This window comes from Somniosus microcephalus, chromosome 12, assembly GCF_052327205.1.
Source record: "Somniosus microcephalus isolate GS21.2 chromosome 12, FLI_Smic_1.0, whole genome shotgun sequence".
Lineage (NCBI taxonomy): Eukaryota > Metazoa > Chordata > Chondrichthyes > Squaliformes > Somniosidae > Somniosus > Somniosus microcephalus.
This window is the reverse complement of record NC_140998.1, coordinates 1554164-1576476: the sequence shown is the minus strand read 5'-3', so window position 1 is coordinate 1576476 and position 22313 is coordinate 1554164. Positions and strand designations below refer to the sequence as shown.

The following is a 22313-nucleotide window of genomic DNA, read 5'->3' as shown; positions in this document are numbered from 1 at the left end:
GACCGCCAGTATACCGCCTTCGAGGCGAATGGCCGCCTCTACCACTTCCTTAGGGTTCCCTTCGGCGTCACCAACGGGGTTTCGGTCTTCCAAAGGGAGATGGACCGGATGGTTGACCAGAACGGGCTGCATGCCACGTTCCCTTATCTAGATAACGTCACCATCTGCGGCCGCGACCGGCAGGACCATGATGTTAATCTGGAGCGATTCCTCCGTACGGCCCAACGGCTGAACCTCACCTACAATAAGGAGAAATGTGTGTTTAACACCTCGTGCCTTGCCATCCTCGGCTGCGTAGTAGAGAACGGAGTCATCGGCCCCGAAAGAATGCGCCCCCTCATGGAGCTTCCCCTCCCCCACTGTCCAAAGGCGCTGAAGAGGACCCTGGGGCTCTTCGCCTACTATGCCCAATGGGTGCCGAATTATGCGGACAAAGCCAGACCCCTCATGAATTCCGCCTCCTTCCCCCTGACGGCAGAAGCGTGCGCAGCCTTCTCCCTCATTAAGGGAGACATTGCTAAGGCCACAATGCATGCGGTGGATGAGTCTATCCCTTTCCAAGTGGAGAGCGATGCATCCCGACTTCGCCCTAGCCGCAACCCTTAACCAGGAGGGGAGACCGGTGGCCTTCTTCTCCAGGACCCTGAGATCCGACACTCCTCGGTCGAGAAGGAGGCCCAGGCGATCGTGGAGGCTGTACGACGCTGGAGGCATTACCTGGCAGGCAAACGATTTACCCTCCTCACCGACCAGCGTTCGGTCGCTTTTATGTTTAATAACAAGCTGAGGGGCAAAATCAAGAACGACAAGATCTGGAGGTGGAGAATCGAGCTCTCCACCTATGATTATGAGATCTTGTACCGGCCTGGTAAACTGAACGAACCCCCAGATGCTCTATCACGAAGTACATGCGCCAACGCGCAAATTGATAGACTGCAGACCCTCTGCCACCCCGGAGTCACCAGACTTTACCACTTCATTAAGGCCCGCAGCCTGCCCTACTCCATCGAGGAGGTCAGGACCATGACCAGGAACTGCCAAACCTGTGCCGAATGCAAACCGCATTTCTTTAGGCCGGACAGAGCAAGCCTGATCAAGGCCACCCGCCCCTTCGAGCGCTTGAGCATCGATTTTAAGGGGCCCCTCCCGTCCTTTGACCATAATGTGTACTTCCTCAACATCATTGACGAGTACTCCCGTTTCCCCTTTGCCTTCCCCTACCCAGACATGACCAGTACCACGGTCATCAAATGCCTGAACGACCTCTTCGCCGTGTTCGGGTTCCCGAACTATATACATAGCGACCGGGGCTCCTCCTTCATGAGCGAGGAACTTCGCCAGTTCCTACTAGCGAGAGGTATTGCTGCAAGCAGGACCACCAGCTACAACCCCCGAGGGAACGGCCAGGTGGAAAGAGAGAACGCGACTGTCTGGAAGGCCGTTCTCTTAGCCTTAAAGTCCAAGGGCCTCCCAACCTCTCGCTGGCAGGAAGTCCTCCCGGCAGCGCTGCATTCCATCCGGTCACTGCTTTGAACTGCCATTAACGCCACCCCCCCATGAACGAATGTTTGTTTTCCCCAGGAAGTCGACTACGGGAACCACGCTACCAACTTGGCTGACCTCTCCGGGGCCCATAAAACGGACCCCCTGGTCGAGAGGGTGGACCTCCTGCACGCCAACCCCCAGTACGCCTATGTGGCATACCCAGACGGGCGGGAGGACACAGTCTCCTTACGAGACCTTGCACCCTTGGGCACCCCTGAGACACCACCGTTACACCCCCCAAATCCAGCCCAGGTAGACGGCATGCCGGAACCCCACGAGCCTTCGCCGACCACGCAGACACCAGCATTAACATCGGATACTGCATCGCTGCGACGATCGGAAAGGCTTACGAGGCCTCCGGACAGACTGACATACCCGAACTGTTAGTACACTTCACCCCACCGGACTCAAATCTAAACAAGGGGTGAATGTGGTAAACCACTTTTATCGTTCACTATCGTTACAACAGTGTAAACAGTGATAACCATAGTGTATCACTACACGAGGTCGCCTCTTGTCACGCTGTTATACCTGGGCTGACCACTGCTGACTCCGCCCATGGCTCCACCTACTTGCCCAGGTATAAAGGTGGTCGACTGGCTGGTATTCCTGCTTGTTGGATCCGATCACCCACGAGGGTGGGCTCTTATTTAGCCAATAAAAACCTATAGTTACTGTCTTAACTCGTCGCTTTTCATTGGATGAATTGATAGGTATATCAATACTCAAATCCTCTTTTAATAAGGCCAACATACTATTTGCTTTCCTAATTGCTTGCTGTACCTGCAGGTTAACTTTGTGATTCGTGTACAATGGCATCCAGGTCCCTCTGAACACCAACATTTCCCAATCTCTCACCATTTAAAAAAACTCTGCTTTTCTAGTTTTCCTACCAAAGTGGATAACTTCACATTTATCCACATTATATTCCATTTGCCATGTTCTTGCCCACTCACTTAGCCTGTCTATATCCCCTTGAAGCCTCTTTGCATCCTCCTCACAACTTACATTCCCACCCAGCTTTGTATCATCAGCAAACTGAAACGTTAACGGTTTCTCTCTCCACGGATGCTGCCTGGCCTGCTGAGTGTTTCCAGCATTTTCTGTTGTTATTTGAGATTTCCAGCATCCACAGTATTTTGCTATTGTATTAGATATATTACATTTGGTCCCCTCATCCAAATCATTGATCTAGATTGTGAATAGCTGAGGCCCAAGCACTGATCCTTGCGGTACCATTAGTTACAGCCTGCCAACTCGAAAATGACCCGTTTATTCCTACTCTCTGTTTTCTGTCCATTAACCAATCCCATGATCCTTAATTTTCATAGAAAGTTACAGCACGGAAGGAGGCCATTCGGCCCATCGTGTCCGCGCCGGCCAACAAAGAGCTAACAGCCTAATCCCACTTCCCAGCTCTTGGTCCGTAGCCCGGCAGGTTACAGCATCCCAAGGGCACATCCAAGTACTTTTTAAATGTGGTTAGGGTTCCTGCCTCTACCACCCTTTCAGGCAGTGAGTTCCAGACCCCCACAACCCTCTGGGTGAAGACATTTCCCCTCAAATCCCCTCTAAACCTTCCACCAATTATTTTAAATCTGTGCTCTCTGGTTTTTGACCCCTCTACTAAAGGAAATAGGCCCTTTCTATCCACTCTATCTAGGCCCCTCAATTTTATACACCTTAATAAAGTCTCCCCTCAGCCTCCTCTGTTCCAAGGAAAACAGACCCAACCTATCCAGTCTTTCCTCATAGCTAAGATTCTCTGCTCCCGGCAACATCCTTGTAAATCTCCTCTGTACCCTCTCTAGTGCAATTGCGGCAGAACCACTGAATGACTCTGGCTAACTGTATATAATTCTCTTTAACGATGTTCTAACACCAGCCTAAACCTGTACCATTGTGTTAGGCATTACTGTGTTTTGTATATAGAGTTTGCATGTACGGGGCGTGGCCCCTTTAAGAGTGGGGGCAAACGTGATGACGTCACGGGGCTGCCCAGGCAGTCCTCGTGGAATCTCCATTGAGTAAAGACATGTTTAATTGTTCTCGTGTCGATCTCAGTTATTTGTTGGAATTTGTTAATTCCAACATTGGTGACCCCGTTTTTGTGAACGTTTTCACATAAGAGCACAGCATGGAAGCAAACGCCGTTTCGCTAAAGCTACCGCAGTTCTGGGAGCAGCAAGCGCCCTCGTGGTTTATTCAGGTCGAGGCCCAGTTTGCCCTGAGGAACATCGATGCGGATCAGACCAAGTATCTTTACGTGGTCTCCGCACTCGACAGCTCTGCCGCCTCTCGGATCATCAGCCTCCTCGAAAAAACCCCAACGGAGCGCAAGTATGAAACCCTCAAAGCGCGGTTACTGCAGGTTTTCGGGCTCACAAAATCGGGGCGCGCCCGTCGATTACTCGCTATGCCCGGGCTCGGGGACTCCAAGCCTTCAGAGTTGATGAGCCAAATGCTCACACTCCTGGGCTCAGAACGGGAATGTTTCCTATTCCACGAGATTGTCCTCAGCCAACTGCCTGAACAGGTACAAGTTGCCTTGGCCAGATCTGAAACTGAAGACTGCGCAACTCGTTGCGGAGGCTGACAAAATTTTCGCTGCAACTCGGCAGTACTGCGCCGCCACAAGGCACCCATCCCCCGCGGACCCCGCCCCAGCTCGTCAGCCTGCTGGGCTGTGTTTCTACCACGCGCAGTTCGGCACGAAGGCAAAGCGTTGCCGCCCTCCCTGCAGTTTTCCCCCAAAAAAACCGACAACACTGCGACCACCGAGGAATGGGTCTAACGGGCGGCCGCGATGGCGATCGGCAACGCGGGAAAATTGCTGTTCTTCGCCGATACTCTCTCCGGGCGTCGTTTTCTGTGCGACACCGGAGCGCAGTGCAGCATTTTACCCGCGTCCGCCCTCGATGTGCAGACGGGGAATCACGGCCCCACCCTTGAAGCGGCCAATGGCAGAACAATTCGAACCTTCGGCAGACGGCGAGTGGAGTTGTGCCTCGGGGGGGGGGGGGGGGGGGGGGGCAACGTTTTCACTGAGTTTGTTACGGCCAAGGTTTCCCAGCCCCTCCTCGGCGTGGATTTCCTGTGCACCAACAGCCTCCTGGTCGACGTTCGGAACCGGCGGCTGATCAACGCAGCAACTTTTAATTCTCTTCAGTGTTACCGCAGTAACACTACGTCATGCACCGTCTCCTGTGCGTTCCCGACTCCTGATGTGTTCGCTCGCCTGCTCGGCGAATTCCCCAACCTGACAAGACCCACGTTCTCCTCCACAGCCACGAAACATGGTGTGGAACACCACATCACCACCAACGGTCCCCCGGGTCTACGCGCGGGCCTGGAACCTGGCAGTCGCAAAGGCGGAGTTCGCAACCATGGAACGGTTAGGGATTATTCGCCAGTCGAATAGTCCCTGGTCTTCACCCCTCCATATCGTCCCGAAGCCTGGCGGCGGATAGCAGCCATGCGGCGACTATTGACGCCACCACTCCTGATCGGTACCTGATCCCCCATATCCAGGATTTCTCTGCCCATCTGGCAGGGAACACTGTTTTCAAAAGTCGACCTCGTCCGGGGCTACCACTAGGTCCCAGTTCATCCACAAGACGTCCAGAAGACCGCAGTCATCACCCCATTCGGCCTCTTCGAGTTTTTACGAATGCAGTTTGGGTTAAAGAACGCCGCCCAGGCTTTCCAATGCCTGATGGACTCCGTGCTGCGAGACCTCAAGTTCCTCTTCGTCTATCTGGATGATATCCTAATTGCCAGTCCTACTAAGGAAGAACATACCCGTCACCTACGCACCCTTTTTCGACGCCTCAGCCAACACGGCCTGATTATCAACCCGGCCAAGTGTCAGTTTGGCCTGCACCAAATTGATTTCCTGGGGCATCGCATCACCTCAGAGGGAGCGGTTCCTTTACCTTCGAAGGTAGAGGCGGTGACATCCTTTCCACGCCCGCAGAACATAAAGGCCCTGCAGGAATTCCGAGGCATGGTAAACTTTTACCACCGTTTCGTGCCTAAGGCGGCACTACTCATGCAGCCCCTGTACGAGGCCCTCAAGGGCAAGACTGGCAAGAATCCGGTAGACTGGACAGATGACATGGCCCGAGCATTCGCCGACACCAAAAGCGCCTTAGCCAACGCGACTATGCTGGTGCACCCGCTGCCAGGAGCCACCATCGCTCTCACCACCGACGCGTCGGACTATGCAGTCGGTGCCGTGCAACAGCAGTGGGAAGTGGCAGCCGTTGGCATTCTTCAGCCGTCAACTAAGTCAGAACGAGAGAGCATACAGCACGTTCGACCGGGAGTTGCTCGCCCTTCTTCTGGCCATCCGCCATTTTTGTTTTTTTCTGGAAGAACGTCCTTTCACCGCCTTTGTGGACCATAAGCCGCTAACCTTTGCAATGGCCAAGACCGCCGAACCGTGGTCAGCCCGACAGCAGCGTCAACTGACCTACATATCCGAATTCACCACAGATATACAGCACGTAGCCGGTAAGGACAACCTGGTGGCAGACTGCCTCTCCCGCGCGATCGTCAATACGGTTCATTTGGGCATCGACTACGCCCTCATGGCAGCGGACCAAGCCTCAGACCCAGAGGTCCAAGCTTATAGAACGGCCATCACTGGCCTCCAGTTGGCCGACGTTAACTTCCATTCGGCAGGTACCATGCTGTTGTGTGACGTCTCCGTACAGGATCCTCGCCCTGTCGTGTCGGTCGTCTGGCGCCGCAAAGTGTTCGGCGCCATACATGGGTTGTCACACCCAAGAATGAAGGCCTCAGAAACTGATGTCAGCAAAATTTGTATGGCATGGCATGCATAAAGATGTCTGCGACTGGGCCAACACCTGCGTGGTCTGCCAAAAGGCCAAGGTACAGTGCCACATCAAAGCTCCGTTGGCCACCTTCAGTGTTCCGGAGCGCCGTTTTGACCATGTCAACGTGGACCTGGTAGGACCACTCCCACCCTCCCATGGTTTTTCACACATCCTGACCATGGTTGACCGCACCACCAGATGGCCGGAGGCGGTTCCCGTCATCCACTACTTCGGCAGACGTGGCCAGAGCGTTCATTTCCTCCTGGATCGCCCGTTTCGGAGTGCCCGCAGATATTTCGTCAGACAGGGGACCGCAGTTTTCCTCCGAACTCTGGAATGCAGTGGCCCAAGGGCTAGGTGTCATAGAAACATAGAAGATAGGAGCAGGAGTAGGCCATTCGGCCCTTCGAGCCTGCTCTGCCATTCAATGAGATCATGGCTGATCATTCAAATTCAGTACCCTGTCCCTGCCTTCCCCCCCATGTCCCTTGATCCCTTTAGCCTCAAGAAATATATCCAACTCTTTCTTGAATATATTTAATGAACTGGCCTCCACTGCCCTCTGTGGCAGAGAATTCCACAGGTTCACCACTCTCTGGGTGAAGAAATTCCTCATTTCAGTCCTAAATGGCTTACCCCTTATCCTTAGACTATGACCCCTGGTTCTGGACTCCCCGGCCATCAGAAACATCCTTCCTGCATCTAGTCTGTCCAGGCCTGACAGAATTTTATAGGTTTCGATGAGATCCCCTCTCAATCTTCTAAACTCCAGTGAGTATAAGCCCAATCGACACAATCTCTCCTCATACGTCATTCCTGCCATCCCAGGTATCAGCCTGGTGAATCTTCGCTGCACTCCTTCCATGGCAAGAATGTCCTTCCTCAGGTAAGGCGACCAAAACTGCACACAATACTCAAGGTGCGGTCTCACCAAGGCCCTGTACAACTGTAGCAAGACACCCTTGCTCCTGTACTCAAACCCTCTTGCTATGAAGGCCAACATACCATTTGCCTTCTTAACCACCTGCTGCACTTGCATGCTTACCTTCAGCGACTGGTGCACAAGAACACCCAGGTCTCTTTGCACTTCCCCTTCTCCCAATCTATTGCCATTCAAATAATAATCTGCCTTCCTGTTTTTGCCACCAAAGTGGATAACCTCACATTTATCCACATTATAGTGCATTTGCCATGTTTCTGCCCAGTCACCCAACTTGTCCAAATCGTACTGGAGTTTCACGACATCCTCCTCACAGCATACCCTCCCACCCAGCTTTGTCTCATCTGCAAATTTGGAGATATTACATCCAATTCCCTCGTCCAGATCATTAATATATATTGTGAACAGCTGGGGTCCTGGGACCGATCCTTGCGGTACCCCACTAGTCACTGCCTGCCACTCGGAAAACGACCCGTTTATTCCAACTCTTTGCTTTCTGTCCGCCAACCAGTTCTCTATCCAAGTCAGTACCTTGCCCCCAATCCCATGTGCCTTAATTTTGCACGCTAATCTCCTATGCGGGACCTTATCGAAAGCTTTCTGAAAGTCCAAATACACCACATCCACTGGTTCTCCCTTATCTATTTTACCAGTTACATCCTCAAAAAATTCCAGTAGATTAGTCAAGCATGATTTACCTTTTGTAAATCCATGTTGATTTTGTCGGATCCAGTCACTGCTTTCCAAGTGCTCTGCTATTACATCTTTTATAATGGACTCTAGCATTTTCCCCACTACCGATGTCAGGCTTACCGGTCTATAATTCCCCGCTTTTTCTCTACCACCTTTTTTGAATAGTGGGGTAACATTAGCTACCCTCCAATCCATGGGTACTGTTCCAGAGTCTAGAGTGTTCTGGAAGATGACCAGCAATGCATCGACTATTTCTAGGGCCACTTCCTTAAGTACCCTGGGATGTAGATTATCAGGCCCTGGGGATTTATCGGCCTTCAGTCCTATCAATTTTCCTAACACCATTTCCCTACAAATACTGATTTCTTTCAGTTCCACCCTTTCATCAGACCCTATGTTCCCCGGCATCTCTGGGAGGTTATTTATGTCCTCCTTTGAGAAGACAGAACCAAAATATGTATTTAGTTGGTCTGCCATTTCTTTGTTCCCCATTATAAATTCCCCTGATTCTGACTGCAATTACACCGCACCACAGCCTACCACCCACAGGCGAATGGCCTCTGCGAACGCTTCCACCGGTCAATGAAAGCCGCCCTGAGGGCCAGCCTCCAGGACGCTGGATGGGCAGACAAGCTACCGTGGGTCCTGTTGGGCCTTCGCACAGCCCCCAAAGAAGACCTTCACTTTTCATCAGCGGAGCTGGTGTATGGTCAACCACTGCGAGTCCCGGGGGACTTCCTACCAACATCGACGGAGCTATGCTCCGCGTCTGCCCAGCTTGCTAGTCACCAAGAGGCGGCCAGATGTTTCTCACCGGTGCCCACTTCGCACCACGGGCTGCAGTGACCAGTCTGCCATGTGGAACCTTATCAAAAGCCTTGCTAAAGTCCATATACATTACATCAAATGCACCACCCTCATCTACCCTCCTTGTTACCTCCTCAAAAAATTCAATCAAGTTTGTCAGACACGACCTTCCCTTAACAAATCCATGCTGACTCCTTGATTAATCCGTGTCTTTCTAAATGAAGATTTATCCTGTCCTTCAGAATTCTTTCCAATAATTTTCCCACCACTGAGGTTAGGCTGACTGGCCTGTAATTACTCGGTCTATCCTTTTCTCCCATTTTAAACAAGGGTACCAGATTCGCAGTCCTCCGGCACCACACCTGAAGCCAGAGAGGATTGAAAAATTATGGCCAGGGCCTCTGCTATTTCCTCTTTCACTTCGCTTAACAGCCTGGGATACATTTCATCCGGGCCTGGGGATTTATCCACTTTTAAAGCTGCTAAGCCCCGTAATACTTCCTCTCACTACATTTATTTCATCTAATATTTCACACTCCTCCCCCGACAGCAATATCTGCATCTGTTTTCACAAAGGAGTGGGGCGAAGCAAAGTATTCATTAAGAACCCTACCGACGTCTCCCGCCTCAACACACAGATTACCCTCATGATCTCGAATAGGCCCTACCCTTTCTTTAATTATCCTCTTACTCTTAATACATTTATAAAAAATTGTGTTTAATAACCTCTTGTGTGGCACCTTATCGAATGCTTTCTGAAAATCCAAATACACCACATCCACTGGTTCCCTTATCTATTCTGCTAGTTACAACCTCAAAAAGCTCTAACAGATTCATCAAACATGTTTTCCCTTTCATAAATCCGTGTTGACTCTGCCTAATCCTGTTATTTTCTAAGTGCCCTGTTACCACGTCCTTAATAAAAGATTCTAGCATTTTCCCTACTACTGATGTCAGGCTAACTGGTCTGTAGATCCCCGTTTTCTCTCTCTCTCTCTCTCTCTCCTTCCTTTCTTAAATAGTGGGGTTACATTTGCTACCTTCCAATCCGCAGGAACCGTTCTAGAATCTATGGAATTTTGGAAAATGACAACCAATGTATCCACTATCTCTATAGTCACCTCTTTCAAAACCCAAGGATGTAGGCCATCAGGTCCAAGAGATTTATTGGCTTTCAGTCCCATTAATTTCTCCAGTACTTTTTTTTAAATTTTTTTTACTGATACTAATTTCTTTCAGTTCCTCATTCTCGCTAGACCTTTGATTCGCCACTATTTCCGCAAAGTTTTTTGCATCTTCTTCCGTGAAGACAGACACAAAGTACTTGTTTAATTTCTCTGCCATTTCCTTATTCCCCATTATAATTTCTCCTGTCTCCGCCTGTAAGGGACCCACATTTACTTTTGCTAATTTTCCTTTTTACATACTAATAGAAGCTTTTACAGTCTGTTTTTATGTCCCTCGCTAGTTTACTCTCATACTCTATTTTTCCTTTATCAATTCGTGGTTCTCCTTTGCTGAATTCTAAAATCCGCTCAGGCTTACTACTCTTTTTGGCAACATTATAAGCCTCTTCCTTTGATCCAATTAACTTCTCTTGTTAGCCACGGTTGGACCACTTTTCCTGTGGAGTTTTTGTGCCTTAAAGGAATGTATATTTTTTGTAAATTATGTATTAATTCTTTAAATTGCTTCTCTACCGTCATACTTTTTAATGTAGTTTCCCAATCTACCTTAGCCAACTTGCCCCTCAAATCTAAACAAAGCAAACTACATTAGGTATAAGATCCTGGTTTCGGAATTAACGAAATCACTTTCAAACTCAATATAAAATTCTCTCATATTATGGTCACTCTTCCCTAAAGGCCCCTTCACTACAAGGTTATTAATTAACCCTTTCTCATTGCACAATACTAGATCTAAAATAGCCTGTTCCCTAGTTGGTTCCTCAACATACTGATCTAGAAAACTATCTTGCATACATTCCATGAATTCGTCCTCCACACTATTACTGCAAATTTGGTTTGCCCAGTCTATATGTAGATTAAAGTCCCCCATGATTACTGTATTACCCATGTTACAGGCACCTCTAATTTCCTGATTTATACTCTGCTCTACATTACAACTACTGTTTGGGGGGCCTATAAACATCTCCCACCAATGTTTTCTACCTCTTGCTGTTTCTTAGCTCTACCCAAACGGATTCGACTTCTTGATTTTCAGAGCTAAGATTCTTTCTCTCTACTGTCTTTATCCCCTCCTCCTTTTCCATTTTGCCCATCTCTCCTCAAAGTTAAGTATCCTGGAATATTTAGTTCCCAACCTTGGCCACAGATGAATGCGTGGCTGGAGAGATGGTGCAGGAGGGAGGGCTTTAGATTCCTGAGGCACTGGGACCATTTCTAGGGAAGGTGGGACCTGGACAAGCCGGACGAGTTACACCTCAACAGAGCCGGGACAATTCTCATGGGGAGGTTTGCTAGTGACGCTGGGGAGGGTTTAACCTAGCTTGGCAGGGGGATGGGCACCGGCATATAGGAGTAGAAAAGAGGAAGGTGGTGCATAAAAGAGTGAGTGTGTTGGATAGTACTAGAGAAGATAGTAGTACCATATTAGATAGGAGCAGAGTACGAAAAATGCAAAAATGGGTTTAGAATGCACGTGTGTAAATGCACAAAGTGTGGTGAATCAGATCTGTCTGTCTGTCTGGCTATACAATCAAAAGTTATAGAACGTACCTACACATGTTATATATCAAAAGAAAGCTTATCATTAGGGGACTCTAATAGGCGTATTTACTTTTTGGTCAGACAAAAATTGTTCAGACAGTATACAAAAAAGGATCAAAAAACGGCAACATTCCGCTCATTAGCGTTGTGACGTGATGGTTGACCAATCGTACAGGGGATTAACCTGATGGTTGACCAATCGGTGCGTCACGGGGGGCTTTTCATTGCGTGTGTGGGCGGGCCTAATCCTTCTGAGCTGAGGTGAGTGGCCGCCATCTTGATTCCTAACTATTGATTTCTTTTTCCCACTTTCTGCGTATAAATATAGATTTCCAGCAAAAAAAAAAGTTGCTTTTAAAAGAAAAAAAAAATCCTTTTGCAAAGGGGACTCGGTCTTTCCCCACCTCGGCGGTGGATGAGCTGCCTGCAGGCCTCGAACTCTCCTCGCCAGCCACGCCCAAGCTAGGCACCGCCCGTCCCACCCCGCGATTGCCGCCATCTTGGTAAAGGCTGGCGGCGCGGGACTGAGCCGAGCGTAGCCATCGCCGCCATCTTAGTAAAGGCTGGCGGGGTGGGAGTCAGCGCGCACGTCAACATCGGCCCGGAGCGCGACCTGAGCTAAGATGAGTCCGGCCGGGCCTCACGCGCTGATCCGTACACGGAGGCTTCGGCTCACCGCGTCCGGGCTCTGAGGAAAGGCAGAGAGGGAGGGAGAGAGGAGAGTAAAGCAGGGAGAGAGAGAGAGAGAGAGGAGAGTAAAGCAGGGAGGGAGAGTAAGAGAGAGAGAGTGAGAGTGAGTGAGAAAAGGAGAGAGAGAGAGAGAAAAGCAGGGAGAGAGAGAGGAAAGAGAGAGAGAGAGAGGAAAGAGAGAGAGGGAGAGAGAGTGAGTAAGTAAAGCAGAGGGAGAGAGAGAGAGAGAGAGAGAGAGAGAGGAGAGTAAAGCAGGGAGCGAGAGAGGAAAGAGAGAGAGGGAGAGAGAGAGTGAGTAAGTAAAGCAGAGGGAGAGAGAGAGAGAGAGAGAGAGGAGAGTAAAGCAGGGAGAGAGAGAGAGAGGAAAGAGAGAGAGGGAGAGAGAGTGAGTAAGTAAAGCAGGGGGAGAGGGAGAGAGAGAGAGAGAGAGAGAGAGAGGAGAGTAAAGCAGGGAGCGAGAGAGAGAGAGGGTGAGGGAGGGAGAGGGAGAGCTCGCCTTCTTCCTTCCTTCACAGGGGTTGATCGGGCCAGGCCTGAGGCACTCCTTCCCCCCCCAATCTCGCCAGGCTAATCCCAAACTAAATCCAGCAGTCTCTCTCTCTTCCAACAACAACAACAACAACAACATGCCCTCAAAACACCCTCGGCACCACCGGGCACTCCAGCTAGTGGAGACAGAGAGAGATAGCGAGATAGAAATGACCTGGATATTGGAATACAGAGTAGAATTTCTAAATTTGCCAATTAAACCAAACTTGGGGGTGTGGCAAACAGTGAGGATGATACCAACCAACTGCAACAGGACATAGAAAGGGTGGCAGATTGAATTTAATACAGAGAAGTGTGAGGTGATGCATTTTGGCAGAAGGAGCAGGGAGAGGCAATATACACTTAATGGCACAGTTTTAAAGAGTGTGCAGGGACAGAGGCACCTGGGAGTTAATGTGCATAGGTCCCTGAAGGTGGCAGGACATATTGAGAGAGTGGTTAACAAAGGATATGGGATCTTGGGCTTCATAAATAGAGGTATTGAATACAAAAGTAGAGAAGTTACGCTGAACCTTTATAAAGCACTGGTTAGGCCACAACTGGAGTATTGCATCCAGTTCTGGTCACCACACTTTAGGAAGGATGTGAAGGCCCTTGAGAGGGTGCAGAGGAGATTTACCAGAATGGTTCCGGGGATGGGGGATCTTAGCTACAAGAACAGGTTGGAGAAGCTGGATTTGTTTTCATTAGAGCACAGGAGGTTGACGAGTGGTTTGATAGAGGTGTACAAGATTATGATGGGTTTGGATAGGCTAGACGGGAATGGCTGTTCCCACTAGTTGATGGTACAAGGACTGGGGACACAGATTTAAGGTTTTGGGCAAGAGATACAGGGGGAACATGAGGAAAAACTTTTTTACACAGCGAGTGGTGATGACCTGGAACTCGCTGCCGGTGGAAGTGGAGACACTCAATGTTTTCAAGGGGAGACTGGATAGACACTTGAGGGAAATAAACTTGCAGGGCTCCGGGGATAGAGCGGGGGAATGGGACTGACTGGATTGCTCTACAGAGAGCCGTCACGGACTCGATGAGCCTCCTTCTGTGCCGTTATGACTCTCTGACATTGCAACCATGTCTTCGTAATGGCTATTAGATCAAATCTATTCATTTCTATCTGCGCTATTAATTCATCCATTTTATTGCGAATGCTTTGCGCTTTCAGATATAGTGCCTTTAGCTTTGACTTATTTCTATTTTTCCGTGGTGTCACCTTAGTCACTGATGCCTTATTACCTTTGTTACTCTGTCCCTTCCTGACCCACTCAGCTTATTTTTACCCAAAACTCTACTCTAGAGCCTTGGCATGGCCTCCCGCATACACGCGCCTACCCCCCCCTCCACCCCACTCCTTACTGCAGCGCCCCTGGGGAGATTACCTTATTGACACGAGACATAACGGCGAAGATGGCGGCGTCGGTAATGACTGTCGTTTCAATCCCAGCTGCGGACAGTGCAACGGACATCTCATGACCCTGGAACCCAGAAACCGGGGTCAATATTGCACAGGGCCGGGGGGGGGGGGGGGGGAGAAAGAAAAGAGTGGAGGAAGGAGGGTGGGGGAGGCGGAGTGCCCCATGGAGGAGGGGTCCCAGAGCAGTTTGGACGATAGGTACAGTGTTTTAGAACAGAACATTCTTCAGTAATTGTTTTTCTCTCCCCTCTGCAGGGGAGAAGGGTCAGGCTCTCACCCCTAACCCGCTATCACTCACCCGACAGTAGGGGGCGCATTCAGCGACGATCACATGGAAGCTGCGTTTTCGAGCCGCATCTTTGAGAAAAGCCTCGACGGTTGGGGACCGGCCCAGGGTCATGATCACCTCGTTGGAGTGGATGTGTTCCAGGGCCTGCATCGCGATGTTATCCATCGTCCCCTCTGCCCAACAACAGGCAAGCGGTTAATGCAGAGCACTGACCCCGGGGAGACACCCGACACCAATCCCTAACCCTGGGGAACAAACCCCCGACCCACCCGACCAATGGGAGCGAACCCCCGACCTCAGGAGACAACCCCTGACCCCCCCCTCCCGAGACATCACTCCTGACCCCCCAAGACATCACCGACTCACCCCTGACCCCCCTCCCCCGACACTCACCGAGCTCCATCAACAGTTCATTAATTGCTTCAATGACGTTGGTTTTAAGTGCTGGAAAACTCTTGCTGAAATCCTCGCTCTGATTGCCTGAGGTCAGCAGCTTGTGCAGCGACTCCTGGTCCGTCTCCTCAGTGCGGCCCCGAAACCTGCAACACACCCACACAGAGTAACAGCACAGGGGCCGAGACTGCAGCCAGCGCAGGGCCTGCTCCCCTTTCAGTCCCTAGCATAGTATCTCACAGCACAGGAGGCCGTTCAGCCCATCGTGCCTGTGCCAGCTCTTTCACAGAGCGATCCAATTAATCCCACTACCCTGCTCTTTCCCCATAGCAACGTTCCTGCTAAACTGTGCAGCTCTCTACCGGCCCCACGCATCCTGGGACTGGCTTTTCCAACGTGAAATTTCACGCATGCCGAAACTTTAAATGGGTGCGCAGCCCGTTAAAAGGATTGTGCACACAAATTTAAAATTAGTGGGAACATTGCCCCATAGCCCTGCATAATTTTCCCCTTCAAGTATTTATCTAATTCTCTTTTGAAAGCCACGATTGAATCTGCTTCTACCACTCTTTCAGGCAGCGCATTCCAGATCACAACAACTCGCTGCGGAAAAAGACTTTCATGTGGCCTCTGGTTACCAACCCTTCCGTCACTAGAAGCAGTTTCTCCTTATTTACTCGATCAAAACCAGTCATGATTTTGAACACCTCCATCAATTCTCCCCTTAACCTTCTCTGCTCTAAGGAGAACAACCCTAGCTTACACAGGCTGTACGGCACAAACAGGCCATTCGGTCCAACCAGTCCATGCCGGCATTTATGCTCCACACGAGCCTCCTTCCTCATCTAACTATCAGCATAACCCTCTATTCCCTTCTCCCTCATACACTTATCCAGCTTCCCCTTAAATGTATCTGTACTATTCGCCTCAACCACTCCCTGTGGCAGCGAGTTCCACATTCTCACCACTCTCTGGGTAAAGAAGTTTCTCCTGAATTCCCTATTGGATTTCTTGGTGACTATCTTATATTGATGGCCTCTAGTTTTGCTCTTCCCAACAAATGGAAGCACTTTCTTCATGTCTACTCTATCAAAACCGTTCATAATTTTAAAGACCTCTATTAGGTCATCCCTCAGCCTTCTCTTTTCAAAAAAAGACACACAGCCTGTTCATCCTTCTCCGATATGTATACCCTTGCATTTCTGGTATCATCCTTGTAAATCTTTTTTGCACCTTCTCCAGTGCCTCTATATTCCTTTTATAATATGGCAACCAGAACTGTGCACAGTGCTCCAAGTGTGGTCTAACCAAGGTTCAATACAAGTTTAGCATAACTTCTCAAATTTTAATCCCTCTAGAAATAATCCCCAGTGCTCGGTTTGCTTTTTTTTTAATGGCCTTATTAACCTATGTCGTTACATTTCGTGATTTGTGCATTTGTACTCCCAGCTCCCTTTCCTCCTCTACCCCATTTAGATTATTTTCCAAGTAATATCTGACCTCCTCATTTTTCTTACCAAAATGTAATACCTCACACTTATCTGTGTTGAAATTAATTTGCCAATTATACACCCATTCTGCAAGTTTATTAATGTCATCTTGTAATTTGTTGCAGTCCTCCTCAGTATTGACTATCCCCCCCAATTTGGTGTCATTCACAAATTTAGAAATTGTGTTTTTGATTCCAAAGTCTAAATCGTTAATATAAATTGTGAACAGCAGTGGTCCCAGCACCGATCCTTGTGGGACCCCACTTCTGCCACTGTGAATAGCTACCCTTGGTGAGACCACATCTTGAGTATTGTGTGCAGTTTTGGTCGCCTTATCTGAGGAAGGATGTTCTTGCCATGGGGAGAGTGCAGCGAAGATTCACCAGACTGATACCTGGGATGGCAGGAATGACGTATGAGGAGAGATTGGGTCGATTGGGCTTATACTCGCTGGAGTTTAGAAGAATGAGAGGGGATCTCATTGAAACTTATAAAATTCTAACAGGACTTAGACAGACTAGATGCAGGAAGGATGTTCCCGATGGCCGGGGAGTCCAGAACCAGGGGTCACAGTCTAAGGATAAGGGGTAAGCCACTTAGGACAGAGATGAGGAGGAATTTCTTCACCCAGAGAGTGGTGAACCTGTGGAATTCTCTACCACAGAAGGCAGTTGAGGCCAATTCATTAAATATATTCAAGAAGGAGTTCGATATATGTCTTAAGGCTAAAGGGATCAAGGGATATGAGGAGAAGGCAGGGACAGGGTACTGAGTTTGGATGATCAGCCATGATCTCATTGAATGGCGGAGCAGGCTCGAGGGGCCGAATGGCCTACTCTTATCTTCTATGTTTACCCCTACTCTCTGCTTTCTGTCTTGAAGCCAGCTAGCTATCCATTCTGCTACTTGTCCCCTGACTCCACATTCCCTGACCTTATTCATTAGTTTATTATGTGGTATCTTATTGAAGGCCCTTTACATCTACTGCATTATCCTTGTCTACTCTCGGTTACCTCTTCAAAGAATTCAATGAGGTTGGTCAAGCAAGACCTTCCCTTTTGAAAGCCATGTTGACTATTCATTATATTATTTTTGGTTTCTAGATGTTTTTGTATTTTCCCCTTTATTAGGGATTCCATTATTTTTCCTACCACCGATTTTAAGCTGACTGGTCTATAGTTCCCTGGACATGTTCTATCTCCCTTCACTATAGGTATAACGTTAGCTATCCGCCAGTCCTCTGGCACTAAACTTTATTCTAACGAATTATTAAATATGTCGAATAGTGCCTCTGCTATCTCTTCCCGAGATTCTTTTAAAATGCGCGGATGCAATCTGTCTGGAGGGTTTTATCCTCTGAGTTTGATGAGTTTATTTAATATTTCTCCTTATTTTTAAATGTGGTTATATCATTTCATCTCATCTTCTGATGTCATGTCCACCTGATCCATCTCCCTGGTAAATACTGAAGCAAAGTTATTTAATATTTCTGCCATTTCACCATCACTGCCTGTGATTTTATCCTGGCCATCCCTTAGTGACCCTATTCCCATCCCTGCTTTACTTTTTTTATTTATGTGCCTGCATAATATTTTACTTTTATGTTCCTTAATAATTAATTTCATAGTTCCTCTTTGCTTTCCGAATTGTTTTTTTGACTTCTCTCCTAATCTCTTCGTATTCTCCCTTAGCATGCTCTCCCCTGCTGTCCATGTACTTAGTGCATGCCTCTTTCCTTACCCTCAATTTTTCCCCATGTCTTTATTCATCCATGATGTCTCATTAGTGTTTAGCTTGTTCTTGTTTTTTAGCAGAATATATTTTTCTTGGGCTCTGTTGAACACCGTTTTAAATGTTTCCCACTGCTGTTCTACATCATTGTTTGCCAATATTGTTGTCCATTTTATTTTCCCAAGTTCTATTCTCAGCCCCATAAAATCGGCTTTTCTTCAATCTACAGGAAACTTTGTGCTATCCGGCACCGACGGGACCGAGCTGTTGCCGTCCCATCAAAACTGCCGGACAAACCAGCGCTAATGTTGAAACATACGGAGATTTTGAGCTCCGTATCTGGCAACAAACCGTTGCTTAGCAACAGCTTCTAAACAGTCGGCCATACCTTGCAAGTGTCTCTGTAGCTTAGCAACAGCTTCAGCGAGACCTTGCAGAGCCTGACTGGTGAAAAAAAAGCAACAAAAAGAAAAAAGCCTAACGAAACGGCTCCTGATTTTTGCTGGTGGCTCGAGCATTCCGGACAGTTAACCTCCGGATAAACCAAAGTTTCCTGTATTACCCTGGTCTTCGTCATGCTTATGTCCTCAATTATCTTTAAAAAAGTGTATTATATTATGGTTAATATTGCCTAGATGTTCCCCTACATTTACTTCTCTTATTATCTGCTCTGGTTCATGCCCCATTACTAGATCCAGTAGCGAATCTTCCCTTGTTGGGCTTCTTATATATTGAGCTAGAAAGGAGTCCTGTACACATTGTAGGAACTCCATTCCCTTCACCTACCACTTCTGGCCAATTAATTAGCTTCTCAGTCTTTCCAAGGACTGAAGTCCCTCATCCCTGGTACTATTCTAGTAAATCTCTTCTGTACTCTCTCCAAGGCGCGACATCCTGCCTGAAGTGCGGTGCCCAGAATTGAACACAATACTCCAGCTGGAGCATAACCAGTGTTCTAACAAAAGTTTCCCATCACTTCCAATTTCTGCACATGCACCCCCCAGGTCTCTGTTCCAGCACCAACTTTAAAATTGTACATTTAGTTCACATTGCCTCTCATTCTTCCTACCAAAATGTATAACTTTGCACTTTTATGTTAAATTTCATCTGCCAAGTGTCTGCTCATTTGACCAGTCTATGTTCTCCTAAAGTCTATTACTATCATAGAGTCATAGCAGCACAGGAGGCCGCCATTCGGCCCACTGTTCCTTTAATCCAATGGGCTTTAATTCTGCTAACAAGTCTAATATGTGGTACTTTGTCAAAAAGTCCATATTGACAACATCAACCGCACTACCCTCATCAACCTTCTCCGTTACTTCAAGGAACTCGATCAAGTTAGTCAAACATGATTTGTCTTTAACAAATCCATGCTGGCTTTCATTTATTAGCCCATACCTTTCCAAATGCCAATTAATTTTGTCCCTGCTCATTGTCTCTAAAGGTTTCACCACCACCAACATTAGGCTGACAGGCCTGTAGTTACTAGGTTTATTCCTCTCCCCTTTTTTGAACAGGTGTGTAATATTTGCAATTCTCCAGTCCTTTGACCAAGGAGGATTGGAAGATTGTGGCCAGAGCCTCTACAATTTCCACCCTTACTTCCCTCAGCAACCTAGAATGCATCCCATCTGGAAATCTCCTCTACTTTCTATATTCAGCTTGGTTCTCCACTATATTACGAACCATACAATTGTCATAAGCCTCATTTTTATCTCTACATCTTCAGTCATCCAGGGAGCACTAGCTTTGGATGCACTTTTTTCCCCCTCATGGTAATGTGTCTATTCTGTACCCAAACGATCTCCACTTTGAAGGCCACCCACTGTTCAATTACTGTTTTACCTGCCAATCTTTGATTCTAATCCACCTGGGCCAGGTCCCTTTTCAACTCACTGAAATTAGCCCTCCTCCAGTTAGTTATTTTTATGCTTGATTGTACCTTGTCCTTTTCCATAACTATTCTAAACCTGATGATGTTATGATCACTGTTCCCAAAATACTCCCCCACTGAAACATGCTCCACTTACCCAACTTCATTCCCCAGAACTAGAACCAGCATTGCTTCCTTACTCGTCAGGCTGGAAACACACTGATCAAAAAAGTTCTGTTGTACACATATCAGGAATTCCTCCCCCTCTTTGCCCTTTACACTGTTACTATCCCAGTCCATATTAGGATAATTGAAGTCCCCCCATTATCACTACTCTGTAGTTCTTGCATCTTTCTGTAATTTGCCTGCAAATTTGCTCCTCTATCTCCTTCCCACTATTTGGTGGCCTATAGTATACACCCAGCAGCAGCTCCTCTATTGTTCCTTAATTCTAACCAAATAGACTCTGTCTTTGACCCTCAACTACATCAACCCTCTCCAGTGCTATAAGTTTCTTTGATCAATACTGGCACTGCCCCCCTCCTTTATTTCCTTCCATCTTTCTGAATGCATTGTAGCCAGGAATATTAAGTTCCCAATCTCCCCTTCTTTGAGCCAGGTCTCTGTTATTGCTAGTGTCATAGTCCCATATGACAACTTATACCTGCAGCTCACCAACCTTATTCACCACGCTATGTGAATTTACGCACATGCACTCGAAACCCATCTTAGACTGGCTCACATTTGCCCTTGTCTGATCCCTCCCATTTCTGAACTATTCTTTACTCTACTGCTATCCGTCTCTCACCTTGTTTTGCCTTTCTAATGTTTCATCCTGCTACCCATCCCCCTACGAAATGACCCCTCTATGAGCCCCTCACTCCCCACTCAGTCCCTTTACCGCTCCATCAGGGCTCTTCATTACTCACCGGCTGTACTCCTCCCGAATGATCTTCATCACCCGACGGATGATGTTCCCCACACTGGTCTCCGAGGGATGGGCCACCATCACCTTCCGGCCCTCAGTCCGAATCAAATCCAGCAGCTCGCCTACAGGGTGAGAATCAGCACGTTACCGGGGCAAGGGCGCACCGGAAAACCTCAGCAGGATAAATACCCAGCCCCCGGGGGGGGGGAAAAGAATAACTACCCAGCCCCCGGGGGGGAGGGAATAACTACCCAGCCCGGGGGGGGGGGGGGAAGAAAGAGATAAATACCCAGCCCGGGGGGGGGGGAGAAAGAGAATAAATACCCAGCCTCCGGGGGGGGGGGGGGAGGAGGGAATAACTACCCAGTCAGGGGGGGGGGGGGGGAGGAAGAGATAAATACCCAGCCCGGGGGGGGGGGGGGGGGGGGGAAAAGAGAATAAATACCCAGCCTCCGGGGGGAGGGAATAACTACCCAGCCCGGGGGGGGGGGAAGAAGAGATAAATACCCGGCCCGGGGGAGGAGGAGAGAATAACTACCCAGCCCGGGGGAAGAGATAAATACCCGGCCCGGGGGGTAAATACTCGGGCTCCGCTCCTCGCCCGGTACCTGCGCTGTTCCACCGGCTTTGGGCCACGATTCGCCGCAGCAGCCCCGCGGTCCCCGCCGCTACCTCCCCGGAGCCGCGCAGCTCCCCGCGGGCCAGCTGGCCGAGAAAGGCGGCCACTCGCTCCGACACATCGGGCTGGGCGGCTGGCATGGCGGACCTGAAAGACCGCCGGAGGACCGCCAACAGAGACGCACTGCCCGCAACCGGAAGCCGACGTACGCGTCAATGGACAGGCGGCACCTGGTAGCCGCCATGTTGGTGAGGACAGGAAACCCTGGAGTCTCAATCCAGCTACACTGCAGTTGTCACGGAGTGCAGCTTGGAACAGAGTGTAAGCCTGTGAGTAAGGGAGTAAATCTTAAGAGTTAATCTCTCTCTTTTTATATAAAATCCAGTCTTGCGTGCTTGCAATTAGCATTTAACTTAAATTTACTGGTTTTAAGTTTCTTCCAAGCTTGGGCAGGGCAAAGCAAGCTCTGTGCTGGAGAGTGGGTGGGGCTAGTTAGTTAATTAACTGGGCTAATCTGGATCTGCAACTGCCAGAGAGCTGACTCATAAATCTCAGGAGTATGAACAAGGGTGGTTGGAGTGCAGCTTGGAACAGAGTGTAAGCCTGTGAATTTGGTAAGTAAGGGAATTCGGTGAGGAGGGAGGTGCTTCTTTTTCTACCTTTGTCAGCCTCCAGGAGAGCAGGAGTTACAAATCTGCATGAAAGGGGACAGAGAACTAGCGGGAGTTCGGCTCCGTGACACCCCCCCAACCGCTTTTGGAGAAAAATAAAAGGTGACATCG

The 22313-nt window shown here is 48.7% G+C and overlaps 1 protein-coding gene across 4 annotated transcripts in view; it reads right to left on the bottom strand.

The window, feature by feature from the left end:
- eif2b2 (eukaryotic translation initiation factor 2B, subunit 2 beta) overlaps positions 1–21840 on the bottom strand; it is a 37753-nt gene extending 15913 nt beyond the window's left edge. The window contains exons 1-5 of one of the 4 annotated variants that reach the window (XM_086002517.1): positions 21741–21840; positions 20914–21034; positions 14891–15036; positions 14507–14670; positions 14174–14269 (exon numbers count right to left, since the gene is read on the bottom strand). In XM_086002517.1, the coding sequence (XP_085858643.1) occupies positions 14174–14269; positions 14507–14670; positions 14891–15036; positions 20914–20993 (486 nt within the window). In that variant the 5' untranslated portion in view covers positions 20994–21034; positions 21741–21840. Of the gene's footprint in view, positions 1–14173; positions 14270–14506; positions 14671–14890; positions 15037–20913; positions 21035–21475; positions 21713–21740 lie in introns of those variants that run through there. The other 3 variants (XM_086002514.1, XM_086002515.1, XM_086002516.1) reach the window with 3 other exon arrangements.
- Between the last annotated feature and the right edge of the window lie 473 nt (positions 21841–22313).